The sequence below is a fragment of the Lissotriton helveticus genome, chromosome 9, assembly GCF_964261635.1.
Source record: "Lissotriton helveticus chromosome 9, aLisHel1.1, whole genome shotgun sequence".
Lineage (NCBI taxonomy): Eukaryota > Metazoa > Chordata > Amphibia > Caudata > Salamandridae > Lissotriton > Lissotriton helveticus.
Genome location: NC_136070.1, coordinates 569,765,398 through 569,788,493, shown reverse-complemented (window position 1 = coordinate 569,788,493; position 23,096 = coordinate 569,765,398). Strand labels below are relative to the sequence as shown.

Sequence of the window (23,096 nt, the reverse complement as noted above, 5' to 3'; positions counted from 1 at the left end):
CTGTTACTGTTTCGACATATATCTTGTAATCATATTCTTTGCCCTCCTTGTAAATAGGTTAGCGTCGGTCCGCAGGACCGACGCCATTTTGTTTAGTCAACCCACAGCCCTGTTCTAAAAACCTCCTTAGCTCTGCATTTTCGCACCTCCCCGTTCTCATGAGAAATAGCCACGCACATGTAGCGAGCAGCTGCTTCTGCTTTTGGGCCCCGTCAAGGTTATAGGAGGGGGCCGGCCAGATAAGCACATTCTTGCAGGCGCTGTGCGGACTCTCTCCGAAACTAGCAGAAGGGAGTCAACCGGCCTGACCTTGCTATACTGAGCTCAGATAGACGCTTTGTGTGCCATATATGGGCATACCCCTTGCCACCTCCTGTGCCAACCTGTACTTTTCCATTTTGGGTAACGGTTGCAAATTGTGATAGTATATACGTGTTGACCTGACAATGTGCCAGCAGTCTCTCTGCGGTCCTCGGGGTGTGAGGTCGTTGGGAGCTCCTCTGGCAGAGTATGTTTTGTTTAATAAACGCTTGAACTTTCTACACTGCCAATCGACTGATTATTGATGAATGATATTTGGTTATTGTAAGTATAATCCTTTAGGGGTTTGTACATTTCGGTACTTCACCAGAAAAGCCTGGAATCTTTAGTCCTACTTGCCTCCCTTAGTTCACTCCAATGCCGCTCATCCCACATTTTTTTTGCTGTGTAGTTCTGGCACTACGAATAGCCACCTGTTCCCTGCTCTTAATAGCGGAGCCCAGAGCTAGCCTGGCTTTCCTACACTGCGCGTTGTACCACTTCACAGGTCTAATAGGTACCCTATTGGTTTTCCTAACCGGTTTCTGAAAGTGGAATTTAATAGCAAAAAAGAGATTGTCATGGATAACTGTTGCTTCATTTGACCCTGGCGTGACTATATTAGCCTGCTCCAGGGCAATTCTCTCCCTGTCTACCTCTGTGTTTATACTAGCCATAGACTGTTCATTAGCCAAAACACTAGGCCATTTTAGCCGACGCATGTCGTTAGTAGGGACAGGCAAGGGGACACCATCCCACACTATAGTTGGATTGCCTTTTAAAAATGTCCACCATTTGTGCACTACGCACAGAGGGTCGTGGTCACTTTCGAGCCTATGCTTAACTTCCATATCACAGACTAGCTTCCATGGTTTAAGGCTACACAGAACATAATCTATCCTGCTTCTACTTTGTCCATTGTCAAAGGTACAGGCCCCACCCCTTATCACTCTTTGTTCGCCCCTTTAGAGCCCTAAGGCCCCTTTCAAGACAGATGGCATTTAAACAAATAATGTCCTCAGACCAACGTTTAACAGGGTCTAAATTTATTTTGGGAACTCCCCATTGCCTATCCTCTTCCGCCCCAACAAGATCATCACAAATATCCATGGGTTTAAACATGCGGTTAAAATCACCAGCAATTATGATATTATTATCCAGGGAATGGGTTTCAAGTAGGGTAACCAAAGCAGCTAGAACTTCTGACTTCCCTCCCTTATTACCCCTGGCATATACATTGTATATGTCAAGACACCCTGAAAGGCCCATATCCACTTTTATAAGTTGGATATCCTTGCTACCAGATTCAACCACTTTGACAGAAAGAGACAAACATTGCCGCATCCAGATAAGTCAGGCCTCCCTTTGGTCGACCCTTTCGTCCTTGGGTTGCAGGAACCGAGTAGTTCAAATACCCTTGGAGAAAACAAAGGTTCGCACATCCATGTCTCTTGGAACATACACACATCAAAACTATTTACAAAATCTACCCATTCTTGTGACTCCTGTTTATGACGCATGCCAGCTATATTCCAAGACACCAGACTTCCCACACCCTCCATGTCATTATTTACTGGTTCCTCAGGAGTGCCTGCCAGGGGTACATCTGGATCAATAGTATTGCCAACAACATCTACTGGGTTAATATTACCCTTCATCGTAAGCACCCCATGGAGAGGGTGGTATTGGGGGGTATTAGAGTCATACTCCGAATTACGGCCAACATGTTTAGGACCAAGTCAATCGCAATCATTGAGCCCTGACAGGGCATTGAATCTATTTGTAATTTCCGCTTCACCTCTGTCCCTTAAATTTCCCCCAGGCCAAGGTCCAGTTGATGTCAAATGAGTTATATGTCGCATCCCCTGTCCTCCCATAGGGCGAATTTGACTGTTAAAATTCCTCAATATGGGGATCCTATGTGTGGGTGCTCCCTGAGTACCAGGTCTATAAAAGAACCAGAGGGGCAAAATTTCAATACCCTGCCCCCTCACTAGTGAGTTTTGTTCTGTCTCACAGAGAATCCTGGCAACTGCATTTGAGTTATTAACATTTATGACTATGCAGTCTCCCTCTCTAGTCTTCCTTGAGCGACCCACCCATCCTACTCTACGGATCATAAGAATATTGTGTCCTACTTCTTGGCCCTCTTCCAGTTTCTTTGAAAACCAATGTGTGACCGTAGACTTTAATTGGTAGTATCCCTCTGTTAAGCCAGCACGAAGAGGGGGAACATTAGCCATAACCACCACTAGAGGAGCACTTTGGGGGGGTAAGTCTAGTATAAATTGGTTTCCTGTAACTAAATCCAATTTTTTAGGGGGCAAATGCCCAGATGCCAATCTCGATGGTTCTACACGGGCCTCTTGATGTAGTTGCAATGTCCCATTGTGGCCCTTGTTAGTCTCATAGCATGTGTTTTTACCTCCTACACCTATCAGACTTGCATCATTGTGTATCACTAGTCTTTTTCCATTCTGCAGGGGAGATTTACAAATAGCGGGTAATTGTTCACCTCTAGTGACTACCTGTTTGGGAGTGGCAGTATGGTCTTGGCCCTTCCTCCTTTCGCCAACTAAAGAGTGTAGCATTTGAGAATTATCCTTAACTGCTATTTCCAATTTATCCAAACTGACAGTGACTAATCTCAATGTCTCAATAACAGGGAGTAATAAGGATCTAATCAAGTGTTCAACCTGCCCCACCAGAGACCTATCACCATGTGTGTCGGAAGGAGGTTTTAGTGAGGAATTGGAATGCAGTGGATTGTCAGACTCTATAGAAGTCCCCACACCCGTTGACTTAGACCCCTTTTTGACTGGCTTTGAAATTTTTGCTCTTTTACATTTTGGCCCGCCCCCCTCTTCTTTTCCTTTTGCCTGTCGCTCTATTACATGAGGGTGGGGAATCATCTACAAAACAGACAGGAATGCTTTGGGGTGATGATATACAAGTGGGAATTTCCACTAGATCAGCACTAACTGGCTGTGTGTATGAAGTATTTTCCTCAAGGATATTCGCAAGAGAGTCTAGTTCAATACTGGACTCAGGAAGACCCAAACCGTTGGCTGATACGATTCTCGGGCGTGGAACAATGCTGAATCGCCCCCAGGGAAGACCGTTTGGTGAAAATTTCAGTTGATAATCTTTTCTCAACAACACTTATCTGATGATCCAATGCCACTGTGACCCGCGTAAAATAATTATCCAGTGTACCCAAAATACTTCCGGTGATAGATTTCTCTCAATCCTTACCCCCCTTAGCCGGCTGTACCGCCATGACAACTTATACACAGTATAAAATAAAAAACACAACAGAAACCAAAATAGAAAAACCCTTGAAGGACAAAGTTATAATATGACAAAAAGTTAAAAACTAAGGGGGACGGCCCGGCCCAGCCCAGCCTCAACCGGCCTTAGACGGCCCGCCCTTTGCCCGGGCTTCACCCGCGCGCGTCCCGTGTGCGCGTGGAGGCTACTTGCAGAAATAGTCAGCGACGAAGGAGGGGGCGGGAAGACGACCAGCAGCGGCCGATGAGCGCCGCTCAGGACGCTGGTCCTCGCAGTCCCGCCTCATCCTGGAGATGACTACAATCAAGGTGCAGGCTCCAACACTGCTCCGTGTGCCCAGTTAAAACAGCTCTCCTTCTCAGTCAGAAACACGAGCGGCTCCCGCGAAGCGGGGGCCGCGAGATGTGGGCAGAAAAACACAGGTTACAAACTCCGGTTTAAAGGGTGTCTTCAAAAGACATTAAAATGAAATGAAAAAAGGCTACGAAAGCGCTCAAATACCAGTCAGCGTCTTGGTGCTAGAGAAGGGCCTTGTAGAGGAACATATGGTCAAAGAACCCTACCCTCCAAAGGTAAAGAGCCATGTTTTGATACCTTTCCTGAATTTGAGATGGCATTTTATTTTAATGGCTGCAGGGATTGAATTCAAATAACTCCGTCTCCGATGTCTGCCCACTGTCTGGCGATGAATTTTCAGCTTTTTTCATTGAGAAATCAAGATTTCTCCGGTGAACTTGCCTCCAAGAAGGCTCTACTGCCAGTTTCAAGGTCCGCACCTCCTCTTGTCCTCTTATAAAACCCCAATCTCACAAGCCTGATCATAAAGAACAATGCCTCATGGAGCACCTTTACCCCTTTTGGTGAAAAAGACATCAACAGGATTCTCCTGAACATCAATCTTTCCAACCACTTCAGTGACCCACTGCCCCGACCATCTTCAAAGAGATCAAGAATGTTCTCTTCCCTACCTGGACAAGAATTGTAAACGCTTCTCTATCACAAGGCACGATTCCGGACTATCTAAAAGCAGCACAGGTATCACCCACACTAAAAAAAACAAGCATTGGCATTGCCAATAGGTCTCCCTTTTGGGCCCTTATAAGTAGTTATGCAGCATAATTTCCTTGTTGCAACAACATAAAATGTTGCATGCATAAACACTTAGATGGTCCCAAAAGCGAGCCCTATTGGCTATTTGCAATGCAATAAGTCTTGCATTTAGGCAACTTTAAGCTGTTGGCATAGTAAATGACAATGCCTTTTCAATTTATTGTAAAAGTAAAATTTTTTGAAAGTTATTGTCATTTACAATGCCATTATGTTCAATTTAAGTAAATGGGAGACCTATAGCATTGCAAATGATTGTTATTTATGATGTGTAGCCTGGCGTTGCGTGGGTGAGTGGCGTTGCGTGGGTGAGTGGCGTTGCGTGGGTGAGTGGGGTTGCGTGGATGAGTGGGGTTGCGTGGATGAGTGGGGTTGCGTGGATGAGTGGGGTTGCGTGGATGAGTGGGGTTGCGTGGATGAGAGGGGTTGCGTGGATGAGTGGGGTTGCGTGGATGAGTGGGGTTGCGTGGATGAGTGGGGTTGCGTGGATGAGTGGGGTTGCGTGGATGAGTGGGGTTGCGTGGATGAGTTGCGTTGCGTGGGTGAGTGTGGTGTTGCGTGGGTGAGTGTGGTGTTGCGTGGGTGAGTGTGGTGTTGCGTGGGTGAGTGTGGTGTTGCGTGGGTGAGTGTGGTGTTGCGTGGATGATAGTGGGCTTGCGTGGGTGTGAGTGGCGTTGCGTGTCTGTAAGTGTTGCTGTGTGGGTGAAAGTGGCACAGAGCCTTTGATGTGGCCTGGCGCAGGAGAAATGCTGCTGCTGCTAATTAAATACAAGAGCGGCCGGGAAGCGGCCGGGAAACACAAGTACGGCCGGCCACGTAATATGGGGAGGAGAAGCCGCACAGCACACGCTGGGAGAAGCCCTTTGATGTGCTGTGCGGCCGCGATGCGCGCTCTGTGCTGGGGGAGGGCCATTAGCCTGAACTCGCGGCAAGATCAAACGAAGGGTGGGAGGGACATTGAGGAACAGATGGCCATGAAAGTGTATGGGCCAAAAGCGCGTGCCTGTGGCCACGTGCACTCGAAGAAAACGCCACGAAAAAATGCGGTGGTTTGACAATCAGTTCGAGCACTTGAATTCTCGCCATTTCCCATTCCTTCGGAATGGTAAAGGACGAGACCTAACAACCGCAGATAAATCTGACTTCAATAATTTCCGCCCCATATCTAACATCCCCACTCTAGCCAAACTACTAGAAAAACGCATACAATCCCAACTTTGTGCTCACATGGAGAATTTCCAACTCCTTAACCAGCATCATTCAGGCTTTCGGAAGGGGCACAGCACAGAATCGGCACTCACGCACGTTTTGGACAACATCTTAAAAATGCTTGACCAAAATGACTCCTGCTTCCTGACCCTCCTTGATCTTTCCTCCGCATTAGACACGGTTAATCACGACAACCTCCTTTCCACTCTGAAGAACAGGATGGGATTCTCGGAACTGGTATTATAATGGTTCGCCTCCTTCCTCCACCACAGAACACAAAGAGTTAAGGTAAACCACTCCCTCTCCCAGTCCTCTCCAGTACTCTTGGTGTCCCCCAAGGGTCCGCCCTCTCTCCTATCCTCTTCAACCTGTTTTTGGAACCTCTTGCTAATTCTCTAAATGACATGAACACTTCTATATGTACGCAGACGACACACAACTTTACCTGAAAATATCATCCCTGGATAACCTCATCTCACTCAACTCTACACTAACGTCTACTCAAAATTGGTTAACTGAGAACCACCTCCTGCTCAACACCTCCAAAACTGAATTCCTCCTCATCTTTCTTCCGAACTACCCCCTCAAGCTTGAACTTTGGTTGACTCACCTCACCGCTTTCAATTACACCCCTCTCATCGTAGACTCGGCCAAATCTCTCGGAATCACCTTGGACAAGCACCTGAATATGAAGTCATATCAGCAACGTATGCAAGGGAGCTAATCATTTGATGAGGACTCTTAGAAATATCAAGCCCTTCCTTCCTCACAATTACTTCAAACAGGCGGTCTAAGCACTGATCTTGACCCCCTCCAATCAGGCTTCAGGAAAGCTTGCAGCACTGAAACCGCCATGCTTAACATTGTAGATGACATTCACCACTCCCTCGACAATGGCGAATCTAGCCTATTGATCCTCCTCGATCTCTCCGCAGCGTTCGATACCGTTAACCATTCTGTTCTACTCAAAGTCCTTAGGGAACGATTCGGCCTTAATGGTATGACTCGTAATTGGTTTGTCTCATACCTGCAACACCGTGCTCAACAAATTAAAATCCAAAACTGCTTATCGAACCTCTCCCCCATTTTTCTAGGAGTTCCGCAAGGATCCATACTCTCTCCCTCTCTCTTTAACCTCTTCATGGAACCCCTCACCCTCATTCTCAAACAAGTCGGGATCAACTACCATCTTTACGCTGACGATACTCAACTCTACCATAAGATAAAAACCCATGCTGACATCCTCCACCTCAACAACACCCTCATCAAAATTCAAGCCTGGTTCCACTCGAACCACCTCAAACTTAACCCTAAAAAAACTGAAATTATTCTTTTCTCCCCAAAAAAAACCAGCTCCCCATTTAAAATTGGATCACAGACCTTAATGCCCTCAACTGCCCCTTGTCCCTAGCCACCTCAGTCAAATCCTTGGGCATCTCCCTTGACAACCGCCTATCTCTCAACGTACACATCAAAAACTCTGCCAAAGGAGCCCTCCTTACCCTCCGTAACCTTAAGAGAATTAAGCCCTTCATCCCAATTGATGATTTTAAACTAGCACTTCAATCTCTTGTTCTATCGCGCATTGATTACGGCAATGCCATCCTCACCGGAATTCCCAAAACACACCTGGCACCTCTTAAATCAGTGCTCAACCTTGCGGCCAGGCTTATCACAGACTGCAAACGATTTGACCACATCTCTCCCACCCTCAAAACCCTCAAATGGCTCCAAATTGAAGGCAGATCCACTTATAAAACCGCCTGCATTACGCACAAGTCCTCCACCAAAACACTCCGACATACCTTGCTATCAAATTGACCAAAGCAGGCTGCACGCGATCCCTGAGAAGCTCTAACACCCTCCTACTTATCCCCCCTTCAGAAAAAGAATTCCACTCAGTCACGCTCCTTTTCAGGCAATGCCCCTCTTATTTGGAATGCCCTCCCACCAGACCTCAGTAGTAACCCGTCCTACCCCAGCTTCAAAAAAGAACTCAAACTTCTTCTCCTTAATAAATACTGGGGCTTCTAACTACCTCCCGAGTGGCCTCGCCTTCCTCAGCATCCACCCACCCAGCTGCTCCGCCTACGGCTAGTGAACTCCCTCCTGCCCCCCCTCTCCTTCCCTTCCCCTTCAATCTTATCACCTTCCCTCCCCTCCTAGCCTCTCCTTTACCTCCCGTTTCTTACTACACCTTATGACCTTCAGTTTTTCTTGCACATTTTTTGTCCTTCTTGCTCCTAGGTATATTTTATCGAACCTTCCCACCAAACTGCGACCTCTATATTCTATATTGTATATCTTATTGTGTTTAGCAATTGTTTTTTACTTTTCATCTAGTGTAACCTTTATCCTATGTGGTGGAATGCTTATTTTTGAATCAACTTTCTGTACTTATACACACTGTACCTGTATTTAAACACCTTTCTGTTACAATTGTAAAGCGCTCTGATACCGCTGGGTCCAGCTAGCGCTATATAAAACCTCTAAAATAAAAAAAAGTTAAAAATACCAAACGTAATGAGCACATTCCATAGCCCTAAAATCTCTTAAATGGTTGCCCTACAAAGCTCGAATTCAGTTAAAGATTGTCTTCCTAGTGCACAAAGCCCTGCATGCCAACACACCCAGGTACCTAGCGCAAAAGCTTGAATCATCCTGTGGCGAGAGAGCCTCAAAAAGTGCTAACAATTTCCTCCTGAAACCACGTATCATGAACAAAAAGAGATCCGTTGTCGAACCTCCGAAGGGGCTGCCCCAAAGATCTGGAACTCTCTTCCTCCCAATTTGCGCACAATCTCCTCAATAACTGCTTTTGAACTTCAAGCCAAAGATTCCTAATGAATACATTTTTACCTTAATTTGGGAAAGGTGCATTTGCCTGTAACCACTGATCCCTCAATTAGTGCACCAACATGAGTTGCATTGACCCTACCACTTTTTATTTTCCAATTTGTGTCTCTGCTCATTTCGATGGTATGTTTTGGCCCAGTAGCATCCTGTTGTTTACCTGTTAATTCTATTACTCGTTGTGTGCCATTTGTTTGTGATTTTTGTGCCTGCAACTGCATATTACTGGTTTCTTATTCCTCCTTTCATCCTTGTGTAGAGCACTCGGATATGCCTCGGGATCTTGTTTGCGCTAAATCAAACTTTATAAAATAAATGAATAAAATTCCAAGCTGGTAGATGTTAGATGTAAGAAAGATCTAATTTCCCAACAACTCAGCTTAATTTTCGGTGTCACTAAATTTTCTTGCCAACAGATCTAAAATGACTGCCAGAACTGCACCAACAGAACCTCAATGCTAGGGAAAAGATGCCTTTTTTATAGAGAGTTTTATGGGCCTGTCACAAAGCATTGAACATGGTCCATCCGGCAACCAATGGAGCTTCACCAGCTTTCTTGGATGCAGACTGATATTTTGGTCAGTCTGAAATACCATGGGCAGCCGCGGTTTGAGTAACCAGAAGTCGTTGCCGTTTTCCAGGCATTAAGAGATCAACGATGTAACAATTTTTTACCCGAGAAGGGACCAGAATCATGGGGAGAATCTTTTTAAGAATTCCCAGAATACAAAAACATGAGGACGTGATCTGGTTAATGTGCTTTGAGAGTAAGCTTGCTATCCAGAATCACTCTAAGGCCAAATTTACTGTAGATCTTAAGTAAACTCAACAGACGGCAAGACCCGGAAACAACACAGGGAATAATTGCTAAAAACCAATAACTTTCACGCAGTTTGATTTAATCCTTAATCCATTCACTCACTTTGCATGCAGCTAGGAAAATTACGTACTACAGATGTTATATCATCCAATATTGAAACAATTATTTGCATATCATCTGCATATGATCAGAACATCTGCCTGAATGATCAAATCAGGTCTGCAAGAAGGGACATATACAGATTGAAACATGTAGGGCTTAGATAATGATATTGCCCAAAATAGATTACACGCTAATGCTTGGTTTCAATTAACTAAAAACAAACAAAGTTGCAACATCTTATTACTGATCCCTAGATGTTTAAGGTGTTCTAGTAGTAGGAGGTGGGATACTGAATCAAAATGCATTACCAGGTCTTAGAACATTATGTAAAAGGCCTTAGTTCACTGACAAGAATGCTGTTGTCTGTTCGGCAACAGCCTGAATGGATAGAATAAACGATGACAACAGGACCGGGATCTCAGGCACAGAATGAATAGGTCCAGTTTATTGTATAGACTGTGGCAGTCTTTGGTTAGGCAGATAAGCATCTCAATGAATTGTCAAAGGTCGACCCAAGCCTGAATTCTAGCCCAGCTAAATTCCAACACTATTCTGAAGAGGACAGTGGCCTGTTCTACACTAAGGCTGGCTACCAGATGATACACACCCACTGGTAAATGGAGAGTTAGGCCACTCAAGTATTCTGGTAGACCCCCACACCCTATTCTTTATAGGATAAGCAAAGCGGGGTAGGAGTGCCATTATATGCAGGCCTCGAAAAATCCACTCGTCCCCACGCAATTACGAGTAAAAATTTTAGCAGCCCAAGCTATTTTTTAGCACTTACTCAACCCTGCTGGCGAGTAAACTTAAATTGGAAGAAACAGGTGTTCTTTTGTTCAGAAAGTGAATGAGCAATTAAAACACCTTTAAATCTGGTTTCATCTTGACACATTTGCCAACTGCTCAAGGACAGAGGTCAAATGTCAGTTTGTCTTTTTACTAATTCTATGTCAGGACTGGAGGCGAGGATTACGCCTTCTTTCTTCACTTTATTCTCAATAGCAGCACATTACAAGATTAACAGACTACGTTCCTCATGAACCTCTAGGGAAAGGTAGTAAAGAGAAACACATGGCAACAGCCAATCAAGTCCCAATAAGTGTCCAATCAGGGGCCTCCAAGCCCAACATAGTCCTCCCTCAGTGTCCCCTCGCCCTATTTATTTGCTGCTACACAGCCAGATAAGTACCCTTTGGTTATTTTACGGTGTGGTTACTAGATTAAGATGGAATTCATTGTTCTTAGATTTTCACTTTGTCACATAATTGAAGCTTGCTTTGCATTCCGTATAGTGCTGTATAGATAATTGTGCGGTCGAGCGGCTTCCTGCGCTCGTTGCTCTTAATTTTAATCATGTGTTGCTTTTGCTCTACGTTTGATCGTTTTTGTGCAGTGACATCGCAGGAGCGTCCTCGTTCCTACGCGGTGGGTGCTGGTGTTATCGCTGATGCCGGGGACCTCCCACCACTAGAAAGTATGGGAGGAGGCACTGAGTGCGGCGCGCTGCTTGCATTCCTCGCATTCTTGAGGTCAAGCAGCGCACGTGCATTCCTGTTAGCGATCCGATCTGAGGAGCAATGCCCGTCTGGCTCCGAATGAAGTTGGGCTGCTATTAATCGCTCACGCAGCCGACCGGCTTGTTTTGAAGTCTTACGCTCTGTCCCCTGTGAGTTCTCTTAATGTGGGGAGCAGAGTCAGTATTGTGCTCTTTTCTTAACGCCCTGAGGGGTCTGTATCTGGCCTGAAGGCCTGCTGTGGAACACTGCCCAGACCTGCCCCGTTGTTATAGGGAAGATTTGCCCATTTTAAAACTCATTCCACCAGCCCTAATGTGTCCCGGGGGCTAGAACCCCATTGAATTCACGGAGAATCTGCTTAAAATATTTTCGGCTGACACCCAGTCCCCCAAAACTTGTGGGCCTTGTAGTGAGGCCAGGTGTGCTGACTCACACACACGTATAGAGTTAGGTCCCTGACCTCAATTAAACGGTATATGGAATACCACATTGAGTACGAAGAGGACGACCCCCTTGGAGGAAGCCACGACTCCCCGAGAAGAGAGGCTCTCACGCCAGATCGCTCGGGCCTTTGATAGGCTTCCTCCTCAAGCCCCTGCTGCGCAAGCGGCCCCTGAGGGCCCAGGTACCCAGGGCTCCCCGCCTACTAAAAGATCCTGTGACTCAGGAGTTGATCTCAACGCTTTTGCCAGATTGAAACAAGCCTTTCTAGATAGTCAACCTACCCTCAAAGCAGGGACAGCCCCTCGTTCTCCACCAGTTTACCCTCACACTAACCCTAAGGCGGCAGGAGACGCAGATGAGGAACTTGGTCCGTCCAGATCCTGGCTTCCACCCCACCCTTCTCAAGCCCCTCAAAGCACGTCAGACATGCTCGACCCCGACGATATCATCCACCCACGCTCCTCAGAGTGGGCTCTGGCCGATAAGGTAGCCAACTGCGGGGAGCATATGTAGACCGCTTGAGAAGGAGGCCCGCAATTGCCTCCGGGCGGAGTGCCCCCGCCGTCACTAGAGGAGAAAGTGGCCCCTATCCCAGAGATTGACCGCTGCATGGCCACCTTTTTACAAAAATTTGTTAGAGACCCTAAGAAAGGGATCGACAGGTCATGGAGGGCATGCCAGGACAAGCTCCTGGATGTCCTGGGGCCCATGGCGAAGATCCTGGACATGGCCAAAGAAACCGGCCCTATGATTTCCCCAGAAACCCTCTCAGGATGGACCCAGAGGGCCATCATATTTTTGGGCAATGCAACTGCACCCTTTCCTCTGAACGCCACCGTTCCCTGCTGAATAAAGTTGACCCGAAATTGGGGGATCTGGCGGACTCGGAGGCGGGCACCTTTGTCCACGGAGGACTCTCTGGCAAGCCTTTTGTGAAAGAGCTCAGAAAGTACTTCATTAGATAAAGCTCAGACCACAATAAAAAAAAAAAGAGTATTCCCTCGTGTTTTTCACAGGGCTGTGAGTGTCATGATCAAAAGATCCACCAGCAGTCCGGGTTTACCTGGCCTAGAGTGTGTCTGGGTGCAGATGTGCCTGATGAGTTGGTAGCATTGCATGCAACAACGTAGGGCAGGGGTGGGGAGGGACCTAGAAACAGGCTTCAGAGGGGGACTTGGGAACAAGTCCCGGAGCTCCCAATGGGGAGGTTTCATGAGGACCTGGGGAGCAGGAGCGAACAGCCTGTGCTCGTGGACACGGGTCGGCTAACTTAGCTGCAGTGAGTTTTGTTTTGCTGTTCCTGTGCGTCAAATACAGTCATAGCTTTCGGTCACACAGCATGGGGGGAGACAAAACAGGATAGCTGAACCACGCTTGGTTCTGGCTTCTGCGATACGGACGTCCCTTTTGGGCTGGTCAGTCGATACAGGGTTAGAGTCTGATTCAACTTCAAACAAGTTTTGGTAGCTGCAAGGGATTCGGTAACCCGGGTATCGTGGAGGGCGGATGCAAGGACTTGTTGGGTGTCTCCAAACTTGGCGGGGAGACGGATCTGACCTCTGGGAGCACGTGACCTCCTCCTAGGCGGTTGCTGCTTCGGTGGGTGGGGTGGTCAGCAGTTCGGTGAACTTGGGTTTGGTGTCGATGCCTGTAGTTGGCAGGGAAATGGTGGCTTGTTTGGAAAGTGCTGGCTGCCGCCTGATGCTTTTGGAGGATGCCTAGATGCATGGCAAGTCAGGTTGCCGCGTTTGTTGGGACAGGAGCAAGCATGGTTTGGCGCAAAAAGTCCACAGTACTCACTTCATTCAACTATTCATGGTCATTCTTCTTTAGTCAAGCAAATATGAGTTCCTGGTGTCAGAGGACCACCTAAATACTGAATTTAGGGACGTTAAGGGGAGTTAAGGTTAGCAGCCAAGGGGCTACTTACCATTGGAGTAACTACACCCTCTATATGACCACTTCCTGTGGTGAGAGGACATAACCCTGTCCCAGAGTTCCTAATTCCACCAAAATCAAGATGGTGGAATCCTTCCTTCGTAGAGCAGATCAGGCAGCCTACCATAGGGGTGTAACTAGCCTGGTCGTGCAAAACGCCTACTTGCATATCTTACGTCCCGCCCTGGTGCCAGGAGGGCATCAGGACAGGAGATGGCATCTCCCAGGTCTGGGGGAAGCAGGGGTCGCATAACAAAGGAGGCAGAGGCTTTGAAGCTGCTGGCCTTGGTACAACTCCAGCAGGATGGCTAGTGAAACACCTCCTGCCAGAGCAGGCGTGGTTTCTGACCTCCAAGAGCAGGAGCGCTCATCTCTAGGGGGGTCAGAAACTAGTCTGTGTTGGCAGGCTCGAAGATACCAGCAGGCCAGCACACTAAGAGGATTGTAGGTTTTCAGGGGGCACCACAAATGTACCCTCTGGGTGCATATATTAGTAAATCCACTACTGGCATCACTATGGATTTATTAAGACAAGGTGTTTGAGACCAAACACCATAGGTTTCAGTGAAGCCATCGTGTAGCTGGGGAATTCATAATGACCATTGCCTAGTACATATTCTTAAGATGGCTTCCCTGTCCACTTCTACTGTCTAGCAATTGAACTGGACAGCAAAGAGGCATATCTGCTCATGCAGATATGTCTTCAGAGGTGATATGATGCACCCTGTCTTAGGGGTGTAAGGCCTGATGTAGGGGTGACTTACATATATTGCATGCAGTTTCTGTGAGCATGGCACAAAGGGTGTGTGCCATGTCATTTTTCACATTTGCATGCAGCATTTCACGAACTCTGCAATGGCAGCCTGCATGAATTTGGTGGGTGTACCTTAGGGTTGCACAATACATGCTGCAGGCCTTAGGAACCCTCTTTAGTACCCATGCCCTAGGTACCATCTACTAGGGGGCTTACAAAGATGATAAAGATCTTGCCAACTGGGCAACAGTTGAGCAGTTACCTTGTTTTAGGAAAAGAGCATCGGCACTGGGGGCCTGGCTAGCAGAAACCCAAAGCACGTCAGTCAAAATTTTATCAAATACCAGGCAAAACGTGGGGGTGACCATGTCAGAAAGGGGCACTTTTCTTCACAAACCTTTCATTCGCATCAGCTATCTGAGAGGCCATCAGTTGGTTTGTACGAGGAAGGTAGTAGTAAACAGATATGGTCTCAGCTTCTTTAGGGACCAAACCACAGCCAAGGCTTCCCTCTCAATGGCTCTCCAATGCTGTTCTCTGGGGAGCAACAGGGTGGTCATGGCAATCAACATTGAGCTGGGAAAGGACCGCTCTTACCCCTTGTTTGGAGGCATCAGTCTGCAATATGTACTGCTTAAAATAATATGGAGCTTTTGGTATGGGTGCTGAGCACATTGCTTCTTTCAGACTGTCAAAAGCCTTTTGACTGCTCACAGTTCAGTTTACCTTCTTTGGTCGATTCTTGTAGGTCAACTCTGTGAGGGGTGCCATAATGGTAGTATATCCCTTCACACACCTCTTACAGTACCCAGTCAAGCCAAGGAATACCCTGACTTGAGTATGGGTTGTTGGAGTTATTCAGTCCACAATTGTTTGGTTCTTGGGCTGCAAGAGTTGAACTTGGTTGGCTTCCACCTACAAGGTGGCCCAAGGATACAACAAATCAATGCCCTATCTGGCACTTGCTTGCCTTGATAGTGAGCCGGCACACTGCAGAGCGTCAAGGACCTTGCCCAAGGGTATCAGGTGACCCTGCCACATGGAGCTATAGATGGCAATATCATCAAGATATGCTGCGCTAAGGGTGGGGGGGGGGTGGGGAGGCTCAGCTTGGCGAAGCAGCGAGATGGACGCTTGATAGAGGGGCTCTGCTAGCTGAATGCATAATAATTAATGCACATCTGGGAGCACTCTGTGTCTGTCTGCGTGTAGCTGTCATGGGTGTATCCCGATGAGAAGTTTCCGGCGACACAGTCGGTCCTGCGGCGAAGACGGTGGAGAATGCACAGGCCGAGCCTTACTAAGGCACGAAACACTGTATTGGAGTGATGCGCTGCTGGGGCTGTGCCTGGACCTGCTGCTGGCTGGGTCGGTGTCGCCCGCTACCTGGAAGTCCCTCGGATTTGGGGCGGGGACCCCAAGATGCGACTGGCGGTAATCGTTGGCCGCCTTCATCCTGCATCTGAATCTTGCCTCTGTGTTGGTGCGGTCGAGGGGAGTGAAGACCCCCCCCCCCCCCGTGACGGCACTCCCGACCCGCTGCCGCCCCTAATCTGTGTACCAAAAAGGGGAGAGTGCCTAGCTGGTCCGACACGCAGTCAGCTGAGCAACGTCGCCAGAATGGAGAGGTGACGGGGCTGGGCGCTGCGGGCCACAGTGAGGAGAGATGCAGTGAGCAGGCGGAGCCAGGTGCATTGCGTCTTTCCTATCTTTGCGTTCAGTACCCTTCGTGCTGGGTCATGTTGGGTGCACTAACTGTCGCCCTGGCCCCCTGTCCTGTAACCCCTCGGCCTCTGCTTCCCTGAGCCGAGAGACACTTGCATTGAGGAAAGCAGCGGTGCCCACTGAGTCCTTTGGGGCCCATCCTATGAGGACTTTATTACCGGTGGGGCGCTGGTGTGGCCACCCCCCACTCCCCTCCAGGGCTTGCGCTGGAGGGTGGATTGGCCAGTAACTATCTGCCATGATTGCCTAAATACCAGGAACACCGAGAGAGTGTTGTCGGCGGATGTGATTTCTGCCCTCTCTGAGATGAGCTTCCTAATATAGCTTGTTGCTGGCCAGCACTCTCAAAATGGGTAAGCCTGACACCGGTGAAACCAAGCGCCCATTTGAGGGTAAAAAAAACCAGTGCCGTGTGGAGTCCAATCAATATGGAGGTCAGGAATGGGATTCCTTCGAAGGGCAGACAGCCGCGATGTGGATCTCAAGGAGATTCTGGTGAATGTAAAGACCAGCCTCAAGGCAATCGACGCCAAACTGGACGGGATGGCGCAACATCTTGATAAATTGTGCGAGAGAGGTGACAAACACAGGGACCACCTAGACCAGCTTGAAACCGGGGGCTCGGATATCGACGACAATCAGACCGCGACCAGTTACTCTGCATAGACAGGGTCCTATCCATTACCAAAGCGAAAAATGAAGATTTAGAGGCTTGCTCTAGACTTAATAATCTAAGCATAGGTGGTCTTTCAGAATGCACGGCTATTGACAATATGGAAGACTACATCACGATCATGCTCAAGGAACTCTTTGGAGCCGCTTTATCCCCAGTGTTATTTGTGGAGCAGGCGAACAGGTCATTGGTGCCGCCGCGGCCCCCGGGCGCTCCCGTATACCCTATAAATCGCTTGCCTCCTCATTCTTCAAGGACAAAGATGTGGAGTTGCACCTCTCTAGGGACCCAGGAGAGGTGCAGTTCCGTGGTAATGTGAACTTTACCCGGATTTTACTGTCACGGTTCAGACAGCTCGAAAGGAATTCCTACCCACCCAAAAATTCCTGCAAAAGGCGGAGATCATATACGCACTCCTATACCGCGCCAAACTGAGAATCGAACAAGCAGTTAATTCTCACTTTTTCACCAGCACAAAAGCAGCCCATAAATTAATTAAAACCCGGCCCGAGTGCGTCAAGGGGGATCTCCACGCTGAGAGGAAGTGGTGTTATTGGACAACAATGGCTAGTGCTGCCCCCTATATGTAACCTGCACTGGGGCTCATTTGTGCTGCCACTCAGCACCCTATTATTGTGGTTGGCGGGATACGGGTGATGAATGGCTAATGAAGGTTAAAAGTAAAGTTTTTTTCCCTGATGTATATCATGGTGAGCGACAGTTGTCGGTTCAGCCACCCAGCCTAGTTCTGGCTGGGGTGTTCGTCTGGCTCACCTCTGCCCCCTGGGATGAGTCCTATCTGGGTTTGTACTTGAGCTATTAGCTACTTGTTATGCAAGTCTTACTGTTAATCTCGGGATTTGGGATGGGGACTGGGCGGGTTCGGGCAGGGATGTAGAATTCCTATAGCCCGACGCCCAGGACATATTGTTTGGGGTCAAGGGCAACAAGTTTTCATGTGTATTTTGTCCTTGGGACAAGTAGGCCCAACCCCCTACAGCACAAACCCTTTGGCTGCCAGTTTACAGTACCACATTATGGATCTGGGAAAGGCATTGCCTGAAGTTAAGGTTATATTTGTGTCCATGTATTAGTACTGTTCAAACTGGTATTTATGGTTCATTAATGCAAAACCTTTATTATTAGGGGGAGCGATCTAAGTATAAGTAACCTCAGACTGTACTACTGACAGTGGTTCCAGCATAAAAATGTGTACACACGTTTTCAATGTTTAGCAATATGAGGCTATGCATACTGCTCCCAGAATTCTCTGATTAGATGCAAATTTTTGCAGAAACTTGAAAGCAAGATTGATTCTTTGCTTTCAAAATAAAATGTTCACAAAAAATGCAAAAACCGTTCTCTAAACTACTGTAACATTTTAGGTACCGTTTCTTTGCAGCATCATTTAGTAAAATGTGTTGATATATGCTAGTATTTGCCAAAAATATTCATAATGGAAAATCAGTGTAACCAGTTTTAATAAGAGGATGAGAAACATACAAATAAACAAGCATTGGTAAAGCCAGGTGGTCTTAAATTGATGGTCAGCCTTTTGGTTTTATCAATGCGTGACCTGTTTTGGCATGGTTTTTGTAAAACCTTATTGGTGTGGGAGCTGCCGGGCACTCGCCATTATAACAAACATTGGCAAAAGTAAAACGCACACCGTGCCACAGTAGTTCCTGGTACTGAACAAAAGAACTGTGTGTTGATTATGCCCATTGTGAAAGAATAGAATGCTATCACTCACAGTGAAGCTAGCCAATAGACCGAGAGAGAGAGACAGAATTTTTTTAAAAACACGAACGGTCATGGTTAACGCCAGACCTAATTAAGGGCCCAATTATTAAAAGTTTCAAAAGTGCACCTATGTCCTTGCATTAAGTGCAAATATACGACTTTCGTGAATTCACAAGACTAAGTAGGCCAAGAAATAGTACTCCTAGAAAATATTTGTGAACTGCTTTTAGCATGAGCAAATATGCAGGTGTAGATTTGTTCATGCGAAAATCTAAGTGTTTGCAAGTTCACTTTCCCTCCAAACACATTTTTTCTCAACAATGGTAGAAGTTTAAGTCTGCCATTGTCAGGATACATTTCCAACCTTTCTCAGTATGGGAAAGATTAGAGAAGAGTTGGTGAAAATCCTTAAAACCTTCAAGTGAGTAGGTTTGCACAGACTCATAAAGGTCATTCCAACCCTGGAACTGTTGCTTACCATTCCCTTCAGCGCCAGTATGTAGATCTGCGGAAACGTGGCAACATAAGGGAATTGCAAGTATTCAAACCCTACTTTGGAAGGAGCCCTGGCCTAATCAAAGAGGCTATTTCAGAGCTATGTAATGAGATTTCTGCCATAATTTGTTGCCGCATTACATGGCACAAAAGGGACAAGTGGATTTTGTTACAGGACAAGTAGATTTATGAAGCAACCTGCCCCATGGACAAGTAGATATTTTATTAAATTCCACACCCCTGTTCGGGTATCTCAACCGAATTTGGGGGTTGGAGTGGGTTCACTATTTAGTGAGTTACTGTTATGTTTGTTATTACACGTGCTTGATCTTGCACAGGCCTTTTTCCCTTTCCCCTTCTCTCCCCCCACATTTCCTGGTAGACTGAGAGAAATGCTCCCGGTTTTGCTTGAACACCCCGCCCGCATAATTAACAGACTCTTCCTCAGGAAATTGCCCCATGCATGCATCTACAATATTAGTCGAACTTAGACTAACCATTTCCCCCACACTGTACCATGACCACTGGCATTAAATGTCTTGCCTGGAACATTTGTGGGCTAAACGACGCAAGAAAAGCCTGCCTCGTACACGCATACCTCACACGACATCAAGCCGACATTTTTCGTGCAGCAGCTACAACTCACTCCCCCAACACTGCTCATTTACATGCTTGATGGTGAGCAGAGACACACTTCGCTTGTTACTCTAATTATGCCCGTGGAGTTGCCGTACTGAGCCGTAAAAACTTGCCATGGATGTTTAATGTTTTGCCTTGAACAAGCGTCTTTGTCCTGTGTGTGCGATAGATTGATTTGCTCTGAACAAATAATTTGTACTGAAAGGGTAATTAAATGTACTCTTCTCTACAAGTGTTGAGTATTGTTTCCTTTAATACCAATTTTGAATGTATAAAATACATCCCATGCAAAGGTATTAAAGGGTTATTTGTGTATACCCCTGTTGTTTATAGATAGAAACTCTCACAAGCAAAGCTGGATTAAGAGGACTGTTTTGTACTTTTAGTGGGCACTCTGTACCAGGACCCAATCATACTTGCGTGTGTTTACGGCCCCAATACAGATTCTTCAGTGAGATGTGGCGACACATTGTGAATCTAGGACAATAATTTGGGAAGGAGATTTTAATGTTGCTTTGGACCAATAAATGCTGATATTTACCTGTGGGTACAGAGTTGATTTATATTTGGCTTCCAAGTTTGCTAAAAAGTGAGAAGCATCAGTGTATGAGTGCAAGTTTATCAGGTAAATAAATGTGGAAATATGCCATTTTACAATTCCATTTACTCTCAAAACACATAATATGGATATATACAAAAAACATGGGTAAAAGTTATGGTGATCTACAGCTGAATAAATGATATTTCAATGTGTTCCAGAGAAAGTGGACGATGGGGAGAGGGTTGGAAGTCGGGACCACTTGAAGGACGAATTTTAGCTTTATCGACAGGACCTGAAGACTCAGAATAGTGGAAGTTTAGGCTGGAAGAGCACTGAATCATTCCTGCTAAAGCAAAAGTTATGTACTCTCACCCATGGGGATTTGACGTATATAGCCTTTTCAGTTCTTTTCGGGCTGAAACAAAAATGCTCTTGTGATGTTGCAGTTTGGGTATGCCATTTGAAAAGCAATTACATTAATGAGACACCCTAAAGTGATACGGATGAGTCACTTTGGGTGGAGATTTGCTTGTGACAATTATTTGGTCTGTGCACTCTAATCTTCCGTAGTCATAATGGAAAATTTAAAATATATATTCTTTTTAATCAAAAAGAAGAAGTCTAGATAAAGGCACTGACAATTTGTAACTTTTTGCGAAATCTTCAATACTGATGCTAAAGAGCAAAGGATAAGACCTATCAAATGTTCACAAATACTCCTATGGGAGAAAGCAGGCCAAGCAGCAGCTTTCTATGGCTTCTGTATACTTACCATTAAGTGGAGTAAGATAAAGCCATTCTCTTATCCATGGGTACTCACAAACTTTCTCTCGGGGGCCAAATTTACAGTGTGATTTGTGTCCGAGGGCTGCAGTGGTGGGGACAGGGTCGGAGGGGGCGGGGCTAGAGCAACAAAAAAAACTGTGACCATGAGGTTGAACACAGGTCCCTGCAGCGGACGCCTTCGTCCACTGGGCCACCAGACTCTCTCTCTCTCCCTCCCTCCCTATTTCTCCCTCTCTCCCCGACTCCCCGTCTCTCCTTCCCTCTCCTTCCCCCTCTCCTTCCCTCTCCCCCTCTCCTTCCCTCTCCCCCTCTCTCCTTCCCCGTCTCCCTGTCTCGCTCAGACTGTCTCACTCCCTGACTCCCTCTGTCTCCCTCTCTCTGCGCCTCCCTCTCTCTGCACCTCCCTCCTTTCCTTCCCTCGCCCGCCCTTTCCCTCCCTCCTTTCCTCTGTCTAACTTTCACACACTCCCTCCCTCTCACTCCCTCACTCCCTCACCCTCCCTTTCACTCACTCCCTCGCTCTCCCCCCTCTCCCTCCCTTTCACTCACTCCCTAGCTCTCCCTCCCTCTGCCCCCCCTTTCACTCACCCTCCCTCTGGTCACCCTCTTCATCTCACCCTGCTTGTGTCTACCCGGGCTGAGACAGCTTCCTGGCACACACACACAGCCGCACCGAGCACTTCACAGCTCTTTCAAAGACCATTTGTATGTTAATGAGGCTTTTGTATTCATCTCTTAGCGCCCCTGCAGCTGCACTCAATCACTGGAATGCCCGGGCGCCACAGAGCAGCAAGCAGCAGAGTCTCTCAGAGTCGCGGTGCGCAGTGTTTACTGACACTCCTTAATTTTTTAAAACACGGGTAAATGGTCTGCAAGGTCCGCAGGCCGCCAGGGAAGGCTTGCCGGGCCGCTGGCGGCCCGCGGGCCGTACTATGAGTGCCCCTGCTCTAATCCTTCCCCACCCAAACATCAAACAAGATTAATACTTAACACTGGATACAATACTGAAGAAAAGCTTTCAGCTGTAAACAATGCTGAAGAAACCTTGGGAGAATCTGGCCCTGAAGGCGGAGTGTTCAATAATAGTGTTAAACCCTAGAGCCTACCAATCCCATTTTAGAGGGTCAACATGTTTGATTTCCCTATGCCGAACATATTGTCAACCTCTCAATCTGTGAGCACTTCAAGAGAGCAACTCCGTTCTTCAGTGCAAATACTATATTAACATGTCTTAGAGGAAGAAGTCTCAACTTCTCAACACAGATTCCCCCACAGTCCATCAGTAAGCCTACAAGTTTAAATGTATCAATCAAACAAACTTTACTTACTAGCTACTTGTGAATCAAACAAACTCTACTTACTATCGACTTCTGTTATTGTCAGTGGTGGTATCATTCATGGCGACATCACCATCTCGGTCCTCTAGGAGGGGACGAGGAGGCCCACCACCCCCTCGGTTTCGACCCCTGTTGCCTTGGTCCATAAACATCGGTGCCCTGAAGGGCCCACGCCCTTTTCTCTTCCTCATGGGAAAGCCTCCAGTGACACGATCGTCGTGTTCTGTACAGAAAAGGAAACACAAAAAAAACAGTCAGAGCTTAAAAGACTAGAGAGGTGTACATCAATTAAATAATTTCTCTCAACCGGTATATCTGAACCGCTTACATTACTTTAATTATGCAGGCATTAATTTATGTTCCAACTTTTAATTTAGTGGTGCAGGTTGCCTCACAGCACACTATACAGACAACCACTATCTCAATAATTTGAATGAATATCATCACTATCACCCAGCGGGCTCACGGAGTGCCCACTCGATGTCACCCTTTCAACTGGTTGTAAGTAAACAAATACTAAATCATAAAAGTCTTCTTTCAGGGTCTGCTAACCCACTCAGCATTTCAGGGAAAGTCTCTGTCAGTTGAAAGTGTGCATAGGTCACTAAATATCTGGGTATACAGATACACAAAGAAACAGACCACATCATTTTGTTGAATAATGGCCCTGCGCTTACCACTCTAGAACAACAGGTTGATCGTTGGGTAAAATTGTACCTCTCACTAGCCGGCAGAGCAGCTCATTAAAATGGTGGTACTTCCCAATTTTTTGTATTTATTTCACAATATTCCCATCCCACTCCCCAACAGTTTTTTTCC

The 23,096-nt window shown here is 46.8% G+C and overlaps 1 protein-coding gene across 1 annotated transcript in view; it reads right to left on the bottom strand.

Annotated features, from left to right (window-relative positions):
- The window catches only part of NXF1 (nuclear RNA export factor 1), a 497,551-nt gene that overhangs the window by 458,846 nt on the left and 15,609 nt on the right, over nucleotides 1-23,096 (bottom strand). The window contains exon 2 of the mRNA XM_078660502.1: nucleotides 22,302-22,500. Within this exon, the coding sequence (XP_078516628.1) occupies nucleotides 22,302-22,500 (199 nt within the window). The remainder of the gene's footprint in view (nucleotides 1-22,301; nucleotides 22,501-23,096) is intronic.